The sequence below is a fragment of the Cebidichthys violaceus genome, unplaced genomic scaffold, assembly GCF_023349555.1.
Source record: "Cebidichthys violaceus isolate CVI_PGR_0920_01 unplaced genomic scaffold, fCebVio1.0.p SCAF_8, whole genome shotgun sequence".
NCBI lineage: Eukaryota > Metazoa > Chordata > Actinopteri > Perciformes > Stichaeidae > Cebidichthys > Cebidichthys violaceus.
The window spans coordinates 7,540,612-7,564,680 of record NW_027176964.1 but is presented as its reverse complement, the minus strand read 5'-3'; the positions used below and the strand labels follow the sequence as shown (position 1 = coordinate 7,564,680).

Here is a 24,069-nt window from a genome sequence, read left to right as displayed (position 1 = left end):
GAGTTGAAAAAGGAAAAAAAGCTTGCTTTTCAGCCTCGGTCTCAGAAATTCTTTTATTTCAGCCATGCATTAAGTAACCTCCCCACTGAGTTCTGCTCCCCTTCCTGGTGTGGATAAAGCCGTCCCTCGGGGGAGCCGCTGGTAATTTCCAGCTTCGCCAGAAACTCAGGTATTAGAAAAGACCGCTTGGGGACCTGCCACAATATACCTTCACAATTTCATACGCACTGAAAAAAAGAGGGAGCCCCTCCCTCCCAGCCTTCCCCCCACCCTCCCAGTAAACCCCCTCGAGGGTCCCCAGTTCAAATTTCTGAAGTGCAGACAACGGGTGTATGTGTGGGGGAGGGGAGGGTGGTGGTGGGGGGCCCGTGGGACTGAGCACCAGCAATAGAAAATCCACTGCATGGAGGAGAAAAAAGCATTTCCTCTCTGGTCTGGCAGGAGTGCCTTTTTTCCCCTGGCTCCCACCAGAGGCTTTTTACAAAACATGTGTTGCTGACATGTTGACAGATTGCTCAGTGAAGTGTTAGGCGCATGCACACGGCTGGCCATTTAGGGGGACATGGCTTCCTCCCCAACATCCTCTACCTGAGGCACCATGTTTTATACATCATCCCCCAAAGAAAAAAAGGAAACAATAAAAGGTAAGGGAGTTGCTTCCTTTGTGAGGGGAGCAGAATATCAGAGAGCAGGGAGGGACTGCGTATAATGCTGCCTTAGCTGAACTGCGGCGATGGGGAGGAGCAACGGAAGTGAGAATAAGGGAGGGAAATGGTTTCAGGCAGGAAAGGAGATAAAGCAAAGAGGTGGGGGAAAAGGAGCTTGAGGATGTATGGTATGCTTGTGTACAGCAGGTGAGCCTGTCAAACTAATAAGAAGCCCAAAAGACCTCCCCTTCGTCTTCCTGTGTCGAAGCCACCAGTAGCAGGCAGGAGGATGGAATCTGATCAAAGGCCAGCTTCCAGATCCAACTTTTGCTCCTATCAGGATATCGACAGCACACGTCTTAATCGCCCTGCGGCTCAAAAAGTGCTGCCGTGGCAACAGGATGGAAATGGGGATCATAATGTATTCATGGTGCCGGCGACCTGGGGGCTGCGGAGCGCGCTCTCTGGGGACCGCACTTTACCCAGAGCCAGACGTGTCTGGGCAAAATCACTCCACACAAGACAGCAGCAGAATACTGAGGAGCCATGACAGGATGGAGGGAGGGAGGGAGGGAGAAAGGGAGAGAGACAGAAAGAGAAAGTGGGGAGGCGGCAGAGAGAGCTATACGGACAAAAATGGGAGGTGACAATAGAAAACAAAGACGGAGAAGTGTAAGGACATTAGACGTAAACAATGGCAGCCGAGAGTGTCAAAGTTTACAGTATAGGTAGGAGGAAAGGTTGCATTACTCCAGTACCAAATTTAAACTTCAAAAACACAAAAGATCTGAGGCTTGAGGAGGAAAAAAAAAAACAGGACGTGATTGGTGAGAAGGGGCTTGCTGGGATGAGTGGCTCTACCTTGAGAAGCCTGATGCTGCTTGACCAGGTGGGTGGTTGGCTGGGAAATAAATTGCAGAGGAAATTGGTCCAGATTATCAGGGCCACGAAGAGACATGGCCCTTTGACCACGGGTAAGGGTGGATAAATGGCTGGATGGGTAAATGAATAGAGGATAGAGAGGGGGGATTGATGGCTGAGCAAATGGATGGTTCAGTTGGATTGAAAGTCCAGTTACACACCACCCACATAACCCACCTATCCTACCCGCTCCTGAAAAATAAATGCTTACATTGGGAGATTCATCTCGCTTTTTTTTCCTGGCTGAATGTGATGCGCTCTCTGACCCTTTCCATCCTAATGATCTCCCCCTCCTCCTCCTCCTCACACACACAATCACACACACACACACACACACACACACACACACACACACACACTCAAACTCACACACACCGGCAAAAAAATGCTCACATGCACAAACAAACAAACAAACACAAAGCTATAGCCTGACCTGCTTTTCCTCAACAGGAGGGCAGCTACAACAGGCACCATGCCAGGTAAACATCCTCAAGCCTTGTGCACTCACTGCAGAGGGTAAAGCTCAATGCTGGAAACACACTCTAAAATACAAGGAATAGTCAATTATGTTTAGGACTGCGAAGCCATTCTTAGAATATATATTCCTCTTACATGGCCCTCCTGCTGTATTTAGAAATAAAAAAAATATTAAAAAAAGACAACTTTTGCTGCATTTCATATCAAGGTTCCTCCTGGAACAGAAAGTCATAACACTCCCCCCTAGAGGTAATGATTTAAATGCATTAAGTCTCCCGAAAAATGAGAGGATTCACCTGCAGACTGCGGTGCGTCGTACCGCACTAACTATCCTCCACACGTAGTACACCCTGAGGCATTCAACCTAGGGCCAAAGACAGCTCCCCTGTCTGTCTTTCCTCCTTCCCTTTAGCTGACAGGTTCTTCAACTGCTAAGCTCCAACACGGACCTCTGTGTTTGAGATGACTGTGCACAACAATCAAGGGAGAGACAGACGGAAAGAAAGAAAGAAAGAAAGAAAGAAAGCGAGAGAAGGAACGATGGAGAGGGGCGAGGGAGGAAGTGCGGGCGAAGAAGAGGTGGAGAGAAACAAGGACATCAACAACTTGTTCTCACAGAGAGATGACCCCTGGCCATCCCGAGGCATCTGGTTTATCTAGCTGTCTGGGTAAGCCACGCACACACCTAATGACTCCAGCCCGGTCCGTGTCCCATAGGTTTTTTTATCCCGGATTACGGATGGGGAATGACAATAGGCTGGTAAACTACTGTGCCTCACTACGAGGAGCTCACATCAGACAAGGAGTTCTCCACGATGAAAAAGCCGAGGCGATTTGAGAACGGGGTTCAAAGTTACTGAGAAGTTATGGCGGTAGTTTCTGAATTATATTTACATTCTGATGTTGAGATTAATGCATCCTTAGGTTTAAGACGCCTATGTTTGTAATGGTGTGGCGGTGCTGATTTGTATGCATCATGAATGGCCTAGTATATCTCAAACTGAAGGTCAGATATACCCTTAACTCTGAGTTGCGCATAATGTTGGGGCCAATATGGAGATGTGGTTTGGACTCTAACCTTCTTCTTCTTTTTTTCCCTCAAGTTGCATGGCGCTGCTGAACAGACCTCAATCTACTTCTGTGGTGGAGATTAGTAATCATCTAGGGTCTTCATATTGATGGCCAGGCTCAGCTTGTTTGCATATTTACTGGCCTCAGAGCCCAGTCGCCTGAGGTGAGAAGCAAATTACATTTCTGCTTACCCCCACGCTCACAACTCTCTCACACTCTTTCGATTTCTATCCGTCGTTTTTGCCTCGCTTTTTTTATTTTTTCCCCAACCTCGTTTCTCTTAACATGCTGATCAGTCATCTTGCGGTAAGCATCCTTGCCTGCCCCGGTTGCATCCGAATAGCGGTCTCATTTGGCTAACATCATCACAGCGTAATCTTGTTGGAGAGAGCAATCAGTTTACTTTGGAATTAGGTATTCCGTTGGCGGGGCCCGGAGAGAGGGAAGGCTCACAGGGTTTAAAGGATGCAAACGAAAGCATGCTCTCCAGAATACAGTCTTGAGCCTGATTGGGTGATAACAACCCACACAAGCTCCATGTGAGAGTAATGAATGGCCAATGGGAGGCCTGAATAATAATGCAATTGGATTAAAATCCAATCACACGATGGTTTTGTCTGTTGACTTTGTTTGTGGGGTATGTTCTACAAACCAAGTTCATGATGAGAAAGATGCATCATGCTTTGACTCGGGGCACATAATGTCCCAATATACAGATTACCACTCTGTTTACCATGGCTATCAGTCAGTCCTGCTGTTTCGTTTTTTTTTGTTGATCTGATTTCAGCGTACATGCGTTGCATATAGAATGAGCCCGATAACATGATGAAGCAATAGTAACAGTTGCATGTTCTTTGCCGTCTTAAATCAGCGGCTTATTTAGAGAATGGCTACCGCAGGTGGCGAGTTACTATTTAATTAGGGATTTTAATGTCTTGGTTTATCACGGAGACATGTACCAAGCTGGCACACTCTGCAGCCTTCCACAAAAGCCCAGCCACTCATTGGGAGGCCATCTCTTCGGAGAGGCTCTCTGATCAAATCGATCGACTCCTCCAGGATGATCGATGAGCCAGGCAGGTTGGAGGTGGAATAGATTAGATGACCTTTACATTCTCAGCAGCGTTGGACCCCCCACTGTCCACTGCTCTTAACATTAAGAGAACATCTCTGTATTACCTGACAGCGTGGCTTTACTGTCAAACCATTACATTCTGTACCGACACACAATGTTCCCTCCGCCAAAGCATAGTCCAGCTGGTGGCCTTGGAGACCTTAAACGACACCCATCCTGCCCATAAAACTCAATTTATGAACCCACCTCCAGTCCGAAAATGGCAATTAGCACGAAGGAACAAGTGTATTACTTCACATGATATTTGAGAATCCCCGTCCTTGTGGGTGGCTGAACTCGCCATATCCTGAAGCATAGGAGTGGCTGTTCCAAAGAGCCCTAGAGCAGCCCCCACCCAAACACTACCCCCTGGCCAACGAAAACAACCCCTGGGAAGGGTAGAGGAGAAGGGGGAAATGTTGAGTCGGTGATAGTGTAGCCCCAAAGTTCCTAAACCACAGAGGCTAGCAGGATGCCGTCACAGCTGGCTCCGCTCCTTCCTGCGGGCCCACTCCATGGAGCTCAGCCTGAGGGGAGACATAAACCTGTCGGACTGGTCACTCTTTCCACCGCCCTCCGTCTCCCTCCTTCCTCTACTCCCATTACTGGTGAGTTTGGCAAGAGCCATCTAAGGGAAAAAGCCTTATGGGGATCAATGTGCAGAACACTTCCACGCAGACACAAGCTAAATCCTATGACCTTTTCATTAGGGAGTATTGACGGGATTTAAAAGCCCGTAGATGTTTCTTTAAAAGGTGTCTGTGAATGAGGTACGTCTCGATTGGTGAACTTTTCTCTGTCTCAAAGCCATGTTACATACTGTCAACCGCTGGTGTAACTTATCGAAGGGAAACATGCTGTTGAAAAGATAAAGAGAAAAGTGTTGATTACAAACCAAGTGTTTGTTCGCGATAGGCAATTCACACGACTGTTTATAAAATCAATACGGAGCGAGCGAATGCTCATTTGCCACGTAGCACGCCAGACACCTGTTAAGGTGCCATCTGATCTAAGGAAATCAGATTACTGCTAACAAAACTCAAAAAAAAAACACACTTTAAAAGGATTTGCATTTTTTATGTTTATGTTTTATTACTTAAAAAGGTACAAATAAACTGTATCATGCACACCAGATTTTCCTTTGCCAATTCAGAGAAGAGAGAAAAAAACAAAAGCAACATTTCACAAAGCATTTGTCAGAAAACTGAGCCTAGGATGTCCGTAAAGTTTTGGGTTTTTTTCCGTGCCTATGTTTCTCTGTATCTGCTTCATCATTATTCTGGTGAGCAGTCCCACGTTTGAAAGAGGAAAAAAAAGAAAATCATTTGAATTCTGGGGACCCGGAGGAGAGTGAGCAAAACCCAGAGGTAAGATCCAAGCTCGCTCTCCGTGCCCTTCCGTTGGCTGCCTACCTGGTAAACATCTCCACAAGCTCCTTGCTTTCAAAACACGTCAACCGGTGCCTATGTACTTTAGACTGGCCGGCCAAGCAGGAATTGAGACTATTTGTTTTATTTATTTTTTTTACTTTTAGCTGTCTCTCCTCTGAGCCACTGCACATAACCTGTCTGGCATTAATGATGTTGTTAATAAAAATGCGGCTGGTCTGTGGGTGGATTTGCCTGGCAGGCCTGGCCTGTCCTTCTCAGAGATAAGCCCACTGCTGGCCTTATCTACCTCCCACAGCCCCACCCAGCAGTGCCGTGCACTGGACACACAACCAGTCAACTCATCACTGACTAATTACCACCTCTGACTGCCTTACAAAGCAAGCCTGGACTCACATCGCGGCTGCTGCTGCAAAGATTGGCTCTCTCCTACCTTGACTGTGTCTCTCTCCACTTCTTTGTCTTTTACCCATCCCCCTTTCCATCTCTTTCCTTCTCATGTCTCAATCCATTTCACTTGTCTCTGCTGGCTAGTTTTGTCCTCTTCTACCCCATTGTATTGGTCTCAGCCAACAGGCTACTACAATATAAGCGCTGAGTTTTATGGTGCTATTTTCCGACTCAGAAGGGAATATGCAACAGCTACATTGTGGGTGGCCAGGTAAATCCTGTGTCTACCTTTCCAGTGTGTGGCTGTGCATTTTAGAAAAGGACTAATGCCATTTATGCTACAGTTTCTCAGTGAGGGCTTATGCCATTTGTGAGCCAGTGTCAGTTCAGTCTCATAGCTTCAGCAGGGCAGCCGAAGTCACTTGTGTTACAGAGGGAGGGAGCGGTTTCTTTTATTCAATTGTTTTCCACTTCCACGAGCGTGTGCCAAGGGGGAGGAAAGCGCCGGCTTAACACGCTCTGCAATTCAACACGGCCAGACGCAGTCCTATTAAGATTTAATGTGCCATTCTTCTGCTTGTGCCGCTGAAAAAGACTTGCAGGCTGAGGAGGAGAGTGAACAAAGAGCAGGCAGAGCCAGGGCCAGGAAGAGATGAAGAGAGCGAGAGAAACCGAGACAACCGCTCCATGGCCACGTCTCTGTCACTCCGCCGAAGTCAGTAGTTTCAAAAGGGATGCTACATAGTGGAGGGGGGAAATAACAACAGTGTCGCTGATATGCTGTTTTCTTTCAGTGCGTGTCCTTCTAGGTGAGAACATGAGGTTGTCTCCGTTTTGTCCACATGCCACCCCTGCTATTGTGGCTACCTACTTTAAGAAAGAGGTCAGCTGGATGAAGTCGCAGCATGTGTTTACCCTCTCGGGCGATGAATTATGTGTCGTCTAAAATGCAAAGTGCAAGCACGCAGGTGCTGCGAAGGAGCGTGCGTGTGCGCGCGTGCACTATAACACGTGTCTGTGTGTGTGCCTAAGCGGATGACTGATTGAGCAAGCAAAAGAGACAGAGCGTTATTTGGATGGAGGGGGATGTGAATATGAACAGTGCTGGCCATCGCCATCTCTGAACACTCATGAACACGCAACGGCACGAATAAAAACGCAGGCTCCTCTTTCCTTATTTTGATTGGGTTTTTTTTCTGCAGAAAATGCAGCCCTCCTCTGACAAAGACCAATAAATACTTTATACAGTGCATAATGTGTGCGGTGCGAAGCACTGGGGAGAGAGAACAAGGGCGTCCTCACGAGGGCATATGCTTTGAATTCCTAATGACATTCCTGTTAACGTTACTGGCACGGTCGCACAGCGAGGAAACGCGCAGGGATGGTACGCCGTGGAGTCAAACATCTACTTTAATACTCCCTTTCTTTCCCAGCCTCTCTTTCTCTCCTTACCTATTCCTCTTTCTCCCAAAGACACTGACATAGAGTATGCCCCCCCCCCCCTCCACACACACACACACACACACACACACACACACACACACACACACACACACACACAAACACACAAACACATACACACAGGAAAGATTCAAGCCCAATTCTGAGAGCTCACTCTAGCATGAGGTCTCTTTTCAGTGGCTGCGTTGTGCCAGAAGTAGCTATTCTCCCCTGACCGCCTCTCCTCCTTTCAAAGCCTTGTAATCAGTGTGCTGCTCTTTGTACCAGGATGTCGCAAGACGCCCCGGCAAAAAAAACACAGCAGAATTTCTGATGAACGGCAGTGGCTCAGAGTTCGGCTAATCAGGTCTTGCTCGTGTCGCTTTCCTCTTATGTGAGCCCTTTTGAAGCAAATAAAGTCTTTTCAGTTTGGCACATTCTTTCTTGGCAGCCACAAAGCAGCTGTTGGATCAATACGCAAAGTTAGTTGAAAAAAAGGAAAACCCCAGTACAACCAATAGGAGCCTGTTGGAAACAGTTAGTAGAAAGCATGGACTGCCAGGAGCCTGTTCATAGTCGAGGGTATTACTGAATGTTTCCATGCTGCTGACCCAACGACTTGATGCAAATGAATTCAAACACTTCAAAACAAACATGTCGTGGTTGGGAATAGAAGAGGAGGAAAACATATATCAGTGGGTTTCAAAAATGTGTCTCAATCCCCGTCGCAAACAGAGACTTCATATTAGAAATTTGTCTAAACTATTTCTATCATATTACCACCCTCTTCATTGTGGGGGATCTTATTGTTTTTCACAGAGTATTAATATTTCATTTGTATTTTTCTCATAAATCTGAAACGTATTTTATTGAAGCTGAGTGCATTTTGCAATGTCTACGGGGAAGAAGAAAGGGGAAATCTACATAACATAAATCCATATATGGCCCAGTTATCTCCCTCTCTTTCTCTGTTGCACCCTCTCTGATTGATTCCTTTATCTGAGGGAAGCAGAAGACATGCTCTGTTTGCTCGCGCAGTGGCCAGCAGGAAAACAGAGAAAGACACTTATTAAAAAGGTCACCTCACAGAGGGTTAAAATAGCAGGGCACAGATCTCTCGGGGGGGGGGGCAGCCATGCCCCTCCTCTAGTGAAGGACACAAGAAAAGGTGTTGCTCAAGGGAGCTGGACCCGTAATGAAAGAATGGCCACCAGGCTGCTAGCCCATGTGTGCACTGGACTATTCAAATACCTTCAGAGACACGGAAGTGGAGAGCTGACAGTGAGAGGCTTTTGTGAAAATGCAATTCTTTTGAATTAAACTCTGAGCTGGATGTGTTATTTTCATTTACAGCGTGGGCTAGCTGGTAAACAAGTTGAAATGAGCTGAGGAGCTCACCATATTTCTTTGGTGAGTAGGTCTGAGGGCATGGTTCCTTGCCTACCATTGCAATCTCATTTCCAGCAGATGAACACGTCTTGTGCCAACTGAGAACAAAAGTCAAACTGTGGACACCGTTTCTCTTTCTCCGTGAAGGATCGGTAACAATACAAGGGTGCACAGACAATACAGTGAGACAGTGAGACAAAGCGCTTGTGAAGTGTTTTTGGAAAGGCCTATGGAATAGCAGCGCCTCCAGCCTCCTGTCTCCTCCCCAGGGCAGCCTAAAGCCCTGTCGGCAGGATGCTGATCCCCACACGGAAACCTGATCCGCAGCCATCCTGGAGCCGGGGGGGGGGGGGGGGCGCTCTCCCCCCGCGGAGCCCCTCCACTTCTGCTCCAGAGTTAAAGGGGTGCTCTGGGGGAACATTCCTCTAGCCCTGCCCCAGCCAGCCTCCACTCTCAACTCTCTAGAGGAGCATTCTTCCAGCCCTGCCCTAGCCTTCACTGGGATCTCCTGGGGAGCATTCCTGAAGCCCTGCCCCAGCCCAAGACGGGCTCCCTGGGGATGCATTCCTGCAGCACTCTCTCTTTCTCTCTCCCCATCTCCCTGCTTTCCCTTCCTCAAGACTCTCGCCTTCCTCCGCAGTCCAGCATTAGTGCGATCAATAGCACCGATCGCATCAGGGACACGAGGCAATCCATACCCATGCGCTCCCTTAGCGCACTGCAGTGGTCACGGCTTAAGTGCATGGAAAGGTGTTATACCTCTGGCAGACGGGGGGAGACAATGGCCGCCATTGATCGCGGTGACATGTAACATCTTTCTCTTTTCTCCCAGTCCACCGGGCGTGGTCAACATGCAGCTAGCATCTGTTTAGACTTTACTTAGTCTGTTTTGTCTCACTCCTGTGGTGAAACTCGTGTTTTACCGTAGATCACAGAGGCAGAGTATGAGGCCCAGAATAAACATGTGAGGTAGTGGGGTTTATATGGGCATGTCTGGTTGTGGTAATACACTGTATACGCTTATGGGATATCAGCTGGGGGAAAAAGAGCTGAGTTTTGTCAGGGAACAGCAAGCAAATTTCCATATGTGGATTGGTTCCAGTCAAGCTCTGCAATTTGTTTACCAAAAATAAAACATTTGAAATTGTAAAAATGGAAGGTTTAGCAGGTGCTGGTGGTTGATTAGAAAATGGTTCTAATAAAGGATCCATCTGTGAGTAGAGACTTGATGTAAGGCAGATTAATTGGTCATGGATGTCTACATAATGCCACATAGGAAATCTCCTCCCATATTCCAGAGAATACACAAACACACACACACACACACACACACACACACACACACACACACACACACACACACACACACACACATTCAAAGTACTTAGTATGCCATCTAGAAGTTTCTTTTCTCCCACTGTGTTTGAATACTAATAGAGTGTTTCTGCGCAATCACAATACCCTAATGGCAATTAGATTCTTTTGTTTGGTTTCCACGGGGGCTCTTATCCAAACTGTGTTTTTTTCCCCGCCATTGAGCAATTAAGAGTTATTTGTCCGTAAGATTGACATTTATAAAAGCCAGGCTTAATTATTGAAAAAATATGGCTGAGTCAGTCGTGACCATATTGCAACGGTGTTGAAGATAGAAGGCCTGCCCCTGAATCAAATACACAACTTGTATTTGATTCAGGGGCAACTTGTACACAACTGGACACAGTCATTTGTGTAACACAAATGATTGTGTCCAGAACATCCGTATGAGTATAATTTGAAGATAAGTTAAATTCCTGCAGTGATAGAGCACGCCCCCCTATGATGCATACCCTTTGTGTTTTTATTTCCTAGCTTCCCGAAACAGGCTTGATGGAATTAGGTGTTACATTGAATGAAAAAAGGTGACAGGAGGTGCTGCACTTAGTTTCCTTCAAACCCATGCATGCTTTTGTTGGAGGACAGTAATGTGAAAGTGAACGGCGTATTGATTTTCACACCTTTAGTCGACTGAGCGTCACTTTGAATTTGCACGCATGAGCACACCCTGGGCACACATACATGTAAAACAAGAACGTCCTGCACATGCAATGTCACTCTTGCAATGAGCATTGCTGCTTAAATTAACACAAGTCGGGGGCATAATAGAATGCATACGTGCACGCTTATATACACACATCCACACACACAAACAAACACGGGGCTCGGTTCGTGGGACTGTTCTACAGTTAATGGAAAATCTTTGTGCAACTCGTGGGATATCCACAGTAGCCTATAATTTGTGGCTTTTTGATTGTGGGTTGTAAAATATGAAATCAAACTGCGCTTGAATGTAAACAGAAAAGAGACTCCACTAGCTTTCTCATGAACAGGGCTTTGGCTTTGCTTTTGAAATGATAGGTTTATAGCTTCAGCACATCAGAATCGGGATCATTACATGCGAGCCTCCTCGTGTTCTGTTTCAGAACAAGAGACGAGGGCTGTGCCAAAACGTTGGTAAAATGTGTGTCGGCTGGCGTTTCTTGACGCGGGCCCATCAGGACGTGCAAAAGGAGGACAGCAAGTCCAGGAGAAGCGCATGGAAACCTTCAGTTCACATCATTAGTTCTGTCTGCCACCTTGTCAGGGTATTTATAGTCCTATTCATCCATCAACAGGTCAATGACACAGTCTGCCAATGGCATCCTTCTCTTTCACTCCCACTAGGTATTACTACTGCGACTAGCTAACGTTGGGACCAGCTGAGGGACTTTTCCTGCAGCGAGGGTCTGGTTCCAGTTGGTGGTCTGGTTACTGTGGGACCTCGTAGCTGCATGTTACACTGAAAGGTTAGAATTGGTGTAGTGCTGTGTAAAAATGTTACACTGAAACAGGCAAGGACACAAAGCACATACTATAAATACACATACTGCAGCCTACAGTGATCTACTATGAGGACACATGGAGGCCTATTTGTGTGTCACGCCTGTAGATATTGATGTGCAGCACATATAAATAATGTGCTATGTGCGTGTGAGGCCGGTGTGTGTGTGTGTGTGTGTGTGTGTGTGTGTGTGTGTGTGTGTGTGTGTGTGTCTGCGTTGTTGGATATCTACCAAGGAAAGTGGTAGTCTGGTGTTGCGCTCCCCTCAGTGCAGCACACTAACACACATATTGTGGCATATTCTCTGGTGAAGGCATAGAGTGAGAGTGGGAGTGGGAGAAGAGCTGAGTGGCAGAGTGGAGGGGAGGCTCGGTGGGCTGAACGTTGTTTACCTGTCAGCTGGCATTGATTAATCTTGTGTTCGGTGAGATCGCTCAGCGACTCGAACACCTGCCGGCAGCTGTCGCAGCTGTGCAGCGCGGGCTCCTCGTCGTCGTCCTCTCCCTCCTCCGCTTCCTCTGGAGAGAGCAGCCTCTTCCTCAGACGCCCGGTCTCACCATCCTCCGCCGCCCTCTCGAGGGCGCACTCTGGATCTGCCGAGCCACAGGAAATGACAGCACCACATAGTCAGAGGGGTGACCCACACGGTGAGGCACTACAGCTTCCTCTGGGTGACAATAAAATGGATTTCTAGACTCTGGATTTAATAAAAACAATAATAAAAGCTGTAATAAAAATGCAGGTTCAATTTGGGCCTCTGTAACTCAACCACTCATGCCATAACGGAACGGTTGGGCAGGTGAGGGCGAGAGACACACAGGCACGCACAGAAAAGGTGGCACGACGCTCACACACACACACACAAATCTAAGACACACATGCACACGCACACACCTCTGTTATTAGAAATGGTTTTACGTTGTGTTTGCCCTGCTTCACCCAAGCAAAACTTCAGTATATGAAACTAGACTGATGGGAATATGTGTAGTTAATAAATCCTGGATTGCAGTTTTGGCTCGACCAAAGAAATATGAAATTCTGCCAGTGAGTGCTGAATTGCATCAGTCAGCGTCTGTCAGAGGAGGTAGACCTCGCCATACTATCCAGACATCTATGCCAGAAGTGTGGATGTATGGAGCACAGTAAGACACACAAAAAATTGAGATTGGTGTGCGTTAGGCTGTCGTCACGACACACTTCCTTAAATTATTCAGCCTTGCTCGCAGGCAGCCGCGGGTCGCACACATCAATATTCTTCAATCCATCTGCAGTTTTGTCTCTTGTTGGCTTTGTGCTGCAGCAGTGCCAGGGGTGGGCGACTGACTGAACCAGGACTAGGAATCATCTTTCAAGGTGCCAGTCTAATCTGAAGATCTCGTCGAGGCGCTTAAATATTCGGACGACAAATCAAACCTGGCGTTGTTCACACACAGCGCGCCGTAAACAGCCTCCCTCGGAAGCATTGGTAAATCTGGCTTGCGACAGCGTCTTAAAAATAGGCGGCATGGCCTGCAGCCCTCTTTCTCCCCTGCTGTGACCATTGTCCATTTCACAATAAGACTGATTAAAAAGCCATACTTACAATCAAACAATTATGTCACCCTGGTTTAGGCTTTGTGGGAGAGGAGAGCCCTTGCACTTCACCAGCAGCCATTTTAAGCCCCACTGATGCAAGTGTTCCTCAGCTTCTGCTGAAACTCCGGAGGGGAACGCGAAGAGGAAGCCTGTTTTTTTTCTTCGCCTAGCACACGGTTAACAGCGCTCGAGGACAAAGGCGTGTGTGGCACGGACGCGCACAGGTGTAGCTGTACATAAACACCGGGTGTCTATACACATGGGCGGCCATTTTAAGTCCTCCTTCTGCAGGGTGCTCTTAAACTGTGAAATTCCTTAAGGAAAGGCGTTCCAGGGCTCATCAAGGCCACCCAGGATTTTTTTTCCCTTTCCCCCCCACTTGCGCCAAGTATTGATGTAACATCACACCCTCCATTGTCCTTCCCTCTTGGCGACTGAGGCTCTCGGAACATGCCCTCTAAAAATATCAGCACTGTGGTCCCCAGTGGGACCATGCAGAACAGAACAGAAGGTGTTTCAAGAAAATGAAAATCCCAACCCAATCCTCACAGATGCAGGCCTTTCTTGCTCTGGGGGGGAAACACTTCTGACTGAGTCCAAAAGCCACACAATATAGACTAATGATTCATGCACAGACACAGAATTCACAATCTGCACTTTTTTTTTTACTGGCTGCCTGTGGAGGAGGTTAAGGCTTAGAATTTTTTTTTTCCAACGGCCTTTATGAATCATTAATTTGTCTAATATTACAGCTCAATCCCGTCAGAGAAAAACAACCGATGGCTACGTTTAAGAATTTTATGTTTGCAATAAAAAAAAACACATTTCTCAGTGCAGAAGGAGGATGCATTTTATTCTGTTTTTAATATTATCATCACATCTTTTCAGGGAACTTTATGAGATTAAAACCCCAAAACCCAAAGAGCTTCATGCGTATGTGAGTTTAATCCCCACTTGCTCGTTTTTCTCTTGTTTCGAGCGACAAGTTTCAGCTGCAGCTTCGATTGAAGCCACGCTGGGTCAGTGCTCTCGGTTGAGCCGGTGACCCCCGGTGCACCACTGTGATGCGACGCTGGAAGTGTAAACTACTACACGTTTGTTTGGGGGTTGTTGGGGAAGCACGAGTGAGGGTGGGGAGCGGGGGGGGGGGGGCTTGACACGGCAAGGTCACGTCCAACCCTGGGATTAAAGAGCCACGTCAATACTGAGGTTCCAGTGCCTCTGGGCCTCATACAGTAATCCATCAGATCAGGACATCCTCCTCTACCAGTCTCTACAGGCTGGACAGCGGATCGATACCAGCATGCTTGGAATGGCTGACAATCACAAGTGGAATATGCGAGGGGGTGTGTGGCATATTGAGAATTTTTTCATCATGCCTGACGCCCTCGTTAATTTCATTAATCAGCTTGACCAAGTTGGCATGGTAGGGAAGGACAAGAGGGAAGCCACATTGACCACTGATCCATATTCTGAAAAGGTCAGCTCGAAGTAAGACGATCGTAGCTCAGATTGAGGAATTATTAACAAGGGGAATACGATGAAGATCTGACAGAAAGCAGACATTTTTAATCTTTATGATACTGAATCCACGTTAAACGTGGATATCTGGATGGTGATTGACGTCTTTACAGCTGTGTAATATCTGTCTGAGTGAGAGTCCATCCATCATGCACGCTCTTGTCTCTTATGGCACCTAATGACATTTATCATGCCACAACTTTCATCCTGTGAGTTAAAGAGTCCCCTGGACCCCCCACCCTTATATTATCGAATATTTCTGCTCTTAAATATTTATAACCTTTTAATTGATATTCTCTTCTCTGCTCCCCTCGGTCCCACCAGGGACCCGTGGTCCCTAGCAGTGAAGCCTACACCCGTGCCCCCACTGCCGGGGCCCACACACTGAGAAAGGTGGAGACACTGACCACAGGGAGAGGAGGAAGGGTACGAATGTATAGGAATACTCCAAGAAAGCATTTGGCCGAGCTGCACAGCCTGAAAATAGAATTATGATCTAAAAAGTTATCGCTCACCATGAACCCTGCTTTTAGCCTTGCTAGAGATCTGTCTAACCCTTTAAGATTAAAATACTGAGAACATAAAACAAGAAAAAGAGACCCGGAAAAGTTGTTGGGTATGAAGCCATTTTTGAAATTCAACATGTGATGGATGTCATTGTCTTAAACTGAAATTCATTCAAATCCAGCCCCCAAAAGCACGAGAAGCGTGAAACCACTGAGGGCTACGCTCTTGCTTGCCTGTAGATACAGTATGTCTCGCTGCATCTGGGTTCAGCCCGAGTCTTCCTTTGTGCTATGAAAGACCTCGGTGTCGGATACATCATTACCAGCTCACCCATCACCTCATTTCCCTCATCGTTTCCCAGAGATCCTGATTCTATGATGCCCCCCCCCGCCCCCTCCTCCTCGGCAACCCACCCTACAACCACCCACCCCCAAGTTGGAATTAAGAATTTATTTCAACCAGCGAGCAGCTTCTGTCGACACATGTCGGCGGGCCTGATCAAAGGTGAGTGCGCTCCTTTATCAGAGTGAGAGAGGCTGTCAGAAATAGGAGGACATTAAGATTGAATAACCTTCACACGGTTGCCGGCACCTCATTATTTAAAAATCTAAAACTTTTGCCGAGCACCCGCCATATATATAGGTCACGCCACATTCTAATGCCACATGTGCCTCCAAGTGTATCCTCCTCTGTGTGGATGGGATTTGGGGCTCTCCACTTAGACCGTCACATCCACTGATCCCCCATCATTAAAGAATGTCATGATACGACGACGCGGCTGTGCGCTTGACACTTGCCAGATTGTTAACGATCCTCAACAATTTGCATGGGTAGGGGTGGGGGGGTGGGGGGTGTCTGTGTTCATATGGTCGGCGCACGCAATTCGAGTTATCTGCTTCAAGTCCCCCGGATTCATATTAAGGACTAATTGCTGTTTAATGTTTTGATGCACTTGAAATTTGAAAGAAGATTAGCGAAGGTTGTTTGTCAAAAGCCATTTCTCTAAAAAAATGCTGAGCATATTACAAGCAAAAAGTGATGCGCCGACAGACAAATGTTTCCCCCCTTATTGTGTGTTTCAAAAAAGAAAAGAAAAGCATGCAGTACATTTATGACGATGTTATGATGCGGGCCGAGTTAAAGAAAAAGATGCTGAAACAATTACAGGAGCCGTAAGAACAAGCAATGACGACGACACGGAGAGCCGCTACATGATGGAAGCAGCCCATACAATCACAGGTACACAGACAGCATCATCCAACATTAAAATCTATAAAAAAATTTAAAAAAGCATGCAAGCATACAAACAGGATGGCAAATCAAAGCAGCTGAATGAGAAACAACATTTGATCATACCAAACGCTCTCTCCCTCTCTAACCCTCCCTCTCTCGCACGGAGTGATGATATTGAACGGAGCGCCTTGCTATGCCATTAGTGGAGTAAAACATCAAAGGAAATGAATAATAGAGAATATGATTTTCTGAAGTGGTGGAGTGAAAGAGTCCTTTCCCTCTTCCTGCTGTAGTGAGCCCTGCAGTACATTGATCTGTGGGCAGCCTCAGCCAGAGCCGGAGACTCAGACAGAGCCGGAGACTCAGACGCCCGCGCCGCTACGCTACGCCACTCTTCCCCGTACGGCACCTTGCCACCCAGAAGAACCCTTCAGATCTCTGTAACAACGCTCCCATTTGCCTCAGTCCACTCCACTTTGACAGAGCTGACACCCTCCTCCAAAAAAAACAGGCCGAGTCTGACACAGCCGAGAGCAAGAGAGAGAACGAGAGAAAAAAGAAAGGGATGTATATATAAGAGAGAAGAAAAAGCACGGAGCATGCATGTGGTTATAATTACACACAGGCAGCGCAGTGGTAAAGCCAAGCTGCAGATCTTAAGCCTGCTCGACACTCTCTGGGTAAAAAAGCGCACTGCCTCATTAAATCTCAGATATCACACTGTTCCTGCCCCTCTATACTATGCATAATACTGTCTGTCTTTGAGAGGGCCTCTTTTGTTAGCATTTCTCCTTTGCCTTTGCTACATATCAAACATGAATGAGAAACAGGATGCGGGGCCTGCGGAACGCTCGCAGAGTCACAGAAGAGCACGACTGGGGGTCCTACTTATGAGGCAGATCTTGACACCGTGTCTGATTAAGCCCTTGGCTTGTCAGGACTCTAATGGCTATTGTGGCCGCGTCCGTCAAAGTGGCAAATGCATGACGAGCAGGTAAGCTTTTCCGCCGCTTCTCAATTGGGAGTTAAAAAGGGCCCGCTTTGGGCAGTGGTTGAGGATGAATCACTGCTGCTGCTACGATCGAGACGCACAAGCGGTGGGGGGAAACATTTTAAAAGTTAAAGGAGACAACAAACAACTCTTTTCTTATTGACCATTTGGCAAACCGCATCCTGAGAGGGGGGTTTGAAAGAAAAAAAAAGAAAAAACGAAGTCAGACGAAGTCAAATGAGGAAAGTGAGAAATTAATTTGTGCGCCCTCCTGATTTCTCCACAGGCAGACATCGATCATGTGGCGGCTGTCTCCCCTCACTCTGGAGATAGAGGCGGTGGAGGGATGGGGAGAGGGGAGATTCGTGTGTCTGAGGGGGTCGTTGTAATCAGGCACACTCATTAGCTCTACTTTGGCTCTGGATGACGGGAGGTCTCCGAGGCAAGTCTGCCTTTTATGCCCAGTCCTTCATCCCTTGAGTCGGGGGTTAGAGGGGGTTGAGGAGGCGGTTTCTCTCCTCGGCATTGCCCACCGATACCTATCAATACACATTAACTCAACGGCGAACACGTATCTTCTTTTCTCCAGAGATGAAGAAAAAAAGAAAATGTTTCAGATCAATCGGAAACGCATGAGAGGCGTGATGATGGGTAACACCAAAGGTCAGAAACCTTTGACTGATGTCTACCTTTAAATACCTGCTAGATGCCAAAGCTAACGTTTTGAAACAATAATCAAGTCAAAAGCAGAAAACTGGACCTATTGTGGCGGCGCTTGCTTCCGTATTTTGCACTCAGAAAGCTCTGGGTAAATGCTGGACTAATGTGGCAGCCTAGGAGTACCCAGGGTCCCCAGCCTGCTGGGCAAAACCATCCATATCGGGTTTAAAATAACCACGCCTGAGACTTAACCTTTACCAGAGACAAATGAAATGAAAATATACAGTGTGGAGCATCAGGAGCAGGCTTCATTCATAGGGGGCTTTCTGCTAGCCTGACCTGAATTACCGCTCCGTTCCTGGAGGGCCACTGTGAATGGCACGCGCGGAGACAGGACACATTCATCTGGGTAGCTCTATTCTACATCATACAGAGGGTTGGGAAACAAAGAGTGTTAAAAAAAAAACGGCAGGAACACACAGAAACACAAGGACAGCTATAAGCACACCTGCACGTATGCATGCACACAAACAAAGAAGAAGAAGAAGAGCACCACCGCTCTGCCACTTCTCGTATACAGACGCATGTAACCATGCAGTTTACAGAGAGAAAACCTCAAAGACAAGGAAATACACACTTTTTCTTAACATTCCAAACCCAACTAAGATTTTACACACACACACACACACACACACACACACACACACACACACACACACACACACACAAAAGCAGACACATGATCCACTTTCCAGCCGAAAATGATGAAATATGAAATGGAGCATTACCGCTTGGAATGGCAGTCTGCCCAGGACTGTGCTGGTCCTCTGTCACATTGTCTTCTACTGCCAGAAACAGAGAAGGGGGAGAAAAAGAGGGAAACAAACAGTTAACGGTGAAAAACAAGTTAGACACATTGAGATTTCCTTCTTTTTTATTATTTACTATTGAGGTTTTTCTGTATGGAAACTCCAGGAGATTTCAACAGCTTTGGACAGCTCAACCTGTGGTTTGGGAATCCACACAAGCCTTTCATATGTATGAGGTTTGGCAACAAGGCAAACAGCCACCCACGTAAATAACATATTGGACTGGGTAATGACGTGATGAATTATGAACATCTCCCATGAAACGTCCTCCCAACATCAACAGTGACCAAGTGAAAAACACCTTGATGAAGGTAGGGGAGCGCCTCGCTAAATTAGAAAAAACAAGATTCGTAGATCCCAGTAAAAAAAAGGTGGACCTTCTTAAAGCTGACTCTGATACAAACTTAAAAAGCAAAGAAAACATAAATGCATTAAACATATATTCACGATACGTGTCGTAACAACCAAAGCGGCTGCAAAGTGCTTTTTCATCTTTAAAAAGGACGGCTGACAAAGTAGTGACAGCTCGATCGGCACGCTGAAAACGCTCTCATTAGGCGCATGGCAACTAAACCACTTTTGACTTTTTGAAAACAGCATGGCCTTGAAAAACCCACCTTCTGTTTAGTAAAAGGCAGGAACCTTTTACATTAGAGCCTTTTTTTTTTTGGAACTGGTGAGAGTTCCTCGTGGCATGTCAAGTACAAGAAATGAAATGGATTTTAACAGCGGGAAGAGAACAAAAGAGTCTCCCACCTGTTCCATGTAAAATGAGGGTCTCACTGAGGACTTCTTACGCCTCTGCGTTCCACCCCTGCAGTTGAAATGCATTCTCCATTATGTCTTTTCTTTCTAGCCTTTCATTTTCCTGGGCAAAGAGGAAGGGGGAGTCTGACAGGACCTCCCAGTAGGGGAGTGTGGCGGTGACTGCCAAAGCAGAAACTGGCGCACTTTTAAAATCGCACAAAATATCCTGTACTTTGCATAATTAAGGCAGGATCCTATGGTGGCAGTAGCCCCCTCAGGGGAGCAAGAGTCAGTGTCAAGCAGGGTGTCAAACCTCGGTGAAAAACGAAGAGGAAAGTGTCGAGCTGATTCTTGTGAAGATGGCGAACGTACGACGCCGCTTCGATGTCTGGCCTCGTTCGGCCAAAACTGAATACCGAAGCAATTCTTCTGAGACGCTTTTATTCAAAATTACCTTTGTCAAGAACTGGCACTATTCACTCAATACATACCAACATATACAATATACTGAAATATTTCCTTTATTTACTGTTAGAATTGATGCACATAGAAAATATGCTAAACAAATGTCCATGGGTCTGGCAATTAATTAGCTAAATCAATTAAAAGTGATGGAACAGACCTAGCTGGACACCATGGAGGTACGTCCCTCTGAGCCACCAAAGAAGACTGCATCAGCCAACACAGAAGCCACGTCCTGTTAAAGGAGGCCTTAGCGACTGACGCCCTGAGAGTTTAATGAGTTTCTCCAGCACTGTTGAGCGCCTTGCATCTAGGATCATTTAAATGGGCTAGGGATGGGGGGTCCTAATAAATCCCCCACGGTTCTATCAAGAGATTGGCGGTGGGAGCCGGGGTTTTTGTTTTGATTACCGTCCCTGTTGGCGAGATGAGGGAGTTCAGGCAGAAAAACTCCATTTCACAATGCCACGAAAACCTAAACATTACGGTGGCTTGCGACCAGCTTTGTCACCACTGTGAACTTATTAAAAGTTTTGTGATCTAAAGTATTAAAGTGTCCGTCAACAGCGCAAAAAAAGCTCAGCTCATTTGCACCTGTCTTCCGGATAATTAATAGCAAACTAGGAGCGATAATGGAGGGTGAGCTGTCAGGTAAGGCCAGACCCCCGTGATGTTTCATACTGACTGGACATTTGATCAACAATCGTGACACAGTACTAAAACAAATAGCTGGACGGATTTAATTAAAAAACGCTCTCAACGCTCATGACCACTTCATAATGACAACGACTTCAGCGGAATAAAACTCAGTCCGCATTGTTCTACGCGTCTCACCACTATCAGTTAATTAATGTTTGACAAGGTACAGTGTATCACTCAGTCGGTGACAACCTGTAATCATGCTGCTAGGTTTTGTTGATACAATACCACACACACACACACACACACACACACACACACACACACACACACACACGGGACCGTTTCAGCACTGCTCCTTTTGATTTTCAAAACGCGGAGCAGGAAAGACATAATCCCACAACAAGTGGCACAGCATTAAAGGCCACTAATTAACACACTGGCCACACACGAAAATGAACGCTGAGTAACCGTCGTCATATTGAGAGTGACAATCCCCAAGGCAGGACGTTTCCCTTTTTAGGGATGAATTAATTTTCTACAGATAGGGGAGCAGAACGAGAAGCAAACAACAAAATGCTAAATAAAGAGAAAAAAAACAACAAAACAGACTGATCACCACATGCACACAGCCTGCATAAAACTGATGATTTAACAGACGTGAATAAGCAAAAACATGACAAACTCTCAGCGGCGTGGACCTTTCCTAATCTATCAAATGAATTCCTGCTGTGTAGGAGAAGAGAGTGACGACCGTGCACGCAAACACGTGTGTGTAATTACTGTACATATTTTTGTGCTTTTGTTTGTGCATTGCCACGTATTTGTGCGCGTATGCATCTCACAGCACTTCTCATACACATCAGGAAGAAAAAAAAAAAAAAAAAGCCCAGAGTGTGTTCCTGGATATGCGTGACTCATCTGCTTGGTTACAGCCAGTTTGGACGATACAGTGCCGAACACAATGGCTGTGTAATCCGCCCTGACTGACCGGGAAGGAGACGCTCGCCACAGGGACTACAACTCAATTTAGCTCAGGTCAAGAGGTCAACCCTCCTCAATTAGGGCCGGGAAGGGAGGGAGGGAGGACACACACTGCACATGAATAACTTTCTTAATGAGCATTATTTGAACTGGTGATTAGTGTCATAAATTATTTGCAATAGAGGAGCATGTTAATCACGTTGTATAATATTTGTAATCTTTCATATATTAACATGTACTGTAAGCAAATCAAAAGAACAAAAAAAAAGAAGATTAAAAAAATAAAAGAACTCCACTAGTAGCAAAACAAAAAAAATGTCACAAATCAATGATCCTGTTATGCAATTACTGCAAATTTAGCTTCCAAAAAAAATTATTAATGCTGTTCATACAGGGGGAAACGAGACGGATGCAAATAAGCCTCGCAACCATTTTTTTGGTTTGCGGCAGCGATGCAAATCAATCACCGTCTCTGAATCAGGACTCTTTCTCCATGTGGCAGACAATCCATGACAACAAGCGAGACACATGCCATGGAGTAGGGAGAGATATCGGCCAGCTCCCGCGACACCCAGTCCAACACACTGAGCCGCATGTCAAGAGCACTGACAGCCGTGCTAATGGGATTTTTCCACGGCTCCATCATAATTTCCTTAATGATAATACTAACCATATTTTTGTGTCACATTAGAAAAGTGTTAATGGGTGTTATGCCACAGATCATTAATTGTGAACAGTCTGGAATACTGCAGCTTCCTCTAAACTAAGACTGACGCAACTGTTATAATAGGGGAGGAAAAATGGAGCCGGAGGAAGTACGTTTCTGCGTTTCGAATCGTTCAAATTGAGAAGAGGCCTTTGTGACATTTATCATTAAACGCACTGAATACAGTGCGCTTCCAAAATAAAGAGTCAAATGAGTTTTTGAGGAGTTCTGCTGACAAAAATACTTGAGCTTAAAGGTGCCTCCATATTTTGTTTAGTTACACAGGCCTTTGCTCATAGGGAGTGAAAAGGGGAGTGGTTACGCTTGTCATACGGACACCGTTTCTTTTCTCCAAAAAGAAAAGCTTCAAATTATGACAAATGTGGGTTAAAAAAAATCCGTATTTCAGTTTTTCTTGATGGGTCTAATTTTAATAGCAGTTTTATTTCACTTGACACGAAGGGAAATAAAAATGTGCTTCAAGTCTAATCTCCTTATGTTTGAGCAGAGGAATTTTAATGTAAAATTGCATTAACTTTATGTTCAATAGGTCAATCACAGATTTTGCAAATTCAACCTTTATATTTAAAGAGTAAAGTAATATGCCCTTTCATGACGAGCAAAACTCACTCATGTGGCGTCAAATTTCAGCTCCTCGAAAACATCAAATATTTAAGGTGTACATGACACAGTGCTGATTTCATGACAACCTCTGTACTTAAAGTAAATGGCGCAGAAAATATATTTATATATGCGGATGACAGGCCTGGAAACTTCCTCCTCAGCCAATAACCACGTCGGGCTTGAGACTGTCATTCGTGCTCCAGGTGAAAATATCAACCCAGACTCGCATTATTCAGGAAGTGCTGTAGGACGGGGCAACGTGGCAGTCATCACGCGCTACATGCAGGATTTTTGAGCGAGATCCTCCTCTCTCTCTCTCTCTGCTCACCACCGACTGAGGCAATGTGCTGACCCAAAGCCTCTGCACATCAAAACAAAATTACAATGTGCCTACAGTTGAGAAATGTAGACGGCTCAGGATTGAGTAAATGTCAGCGGCGAGGGTGAAGTGTTTGCATATAAGCGAATGATGTATGGTCGTGTCCTGTGCCATTTATTCCCCCAAGCAATAACGTAGCCGGATCTGTCTCTCAGACTTAATTGAAACGGGACTTGTAATGTTGCCCTTTTCCTCAATGGGACCAAAAACATAACCTCTGACTCCCACAAGCAGCCAATACCGAGGAAGTGGGTGTGCTGGGCTACACAGGGGAAGAAAAGAGTGCCAACTGTCACGGCATTATTTTCTCATCTCCTGCGCACACACTCCATGTCCGTACTATCCATGCCAGTCCCTAAAACGCCGCACACGGTGCCCATTCTCCACCTTCCCCTCCGTGTTCCACCGGCACCTCTGTTTATTTTACCTTCCGCAGAACAAAGTGTTCTTTCTGCGCAAAAAAAAAAAGAAAGAAAAA

The 24,069-nt window shown here is 46.2% G+C and overlaps 1 protein-coding gene across 6 annotated transcripts in view; it reads right to left on the bottom strand.

The window, feature by feature from the left end:
* LOC137892417 (zinc finger protein 521-like) overlaps positions 1 to 24,069 on the bottom strand; it is a 91,287-nt gene that overhangs the window by 64,280 nt on the left and 2,938 nt on the right. For 4 of the 6 annotated variants that reach the window (XM_068737511.1, XM_068737506.1, XM_068737510.1 and 1 more), the window contains exons 2-3: positions 18,970 to 19,026; positions 12,087 to 12,287 (exon numbers count right to left, since the gene is read on the bottom strand). Coding sequence is in view for 4 of the 6 variants with exons in the window: in XM_068737506.1 (XP_068593607.1) it covers positions 12,087 to 12,287; positions 18,970 to 19,026 (258 nt within the window). In the remaining 2 variants the exon portion in view is untranslated. The remainder of the gene's footprint in view (positions 1 to 12,086; positions 12,288 to 18,969; positions 19,027 to 24,069) is intronic. The other 2 variants (XM_068737512.1, XM_068737507.1) reach the window with 1 other exon arrangement.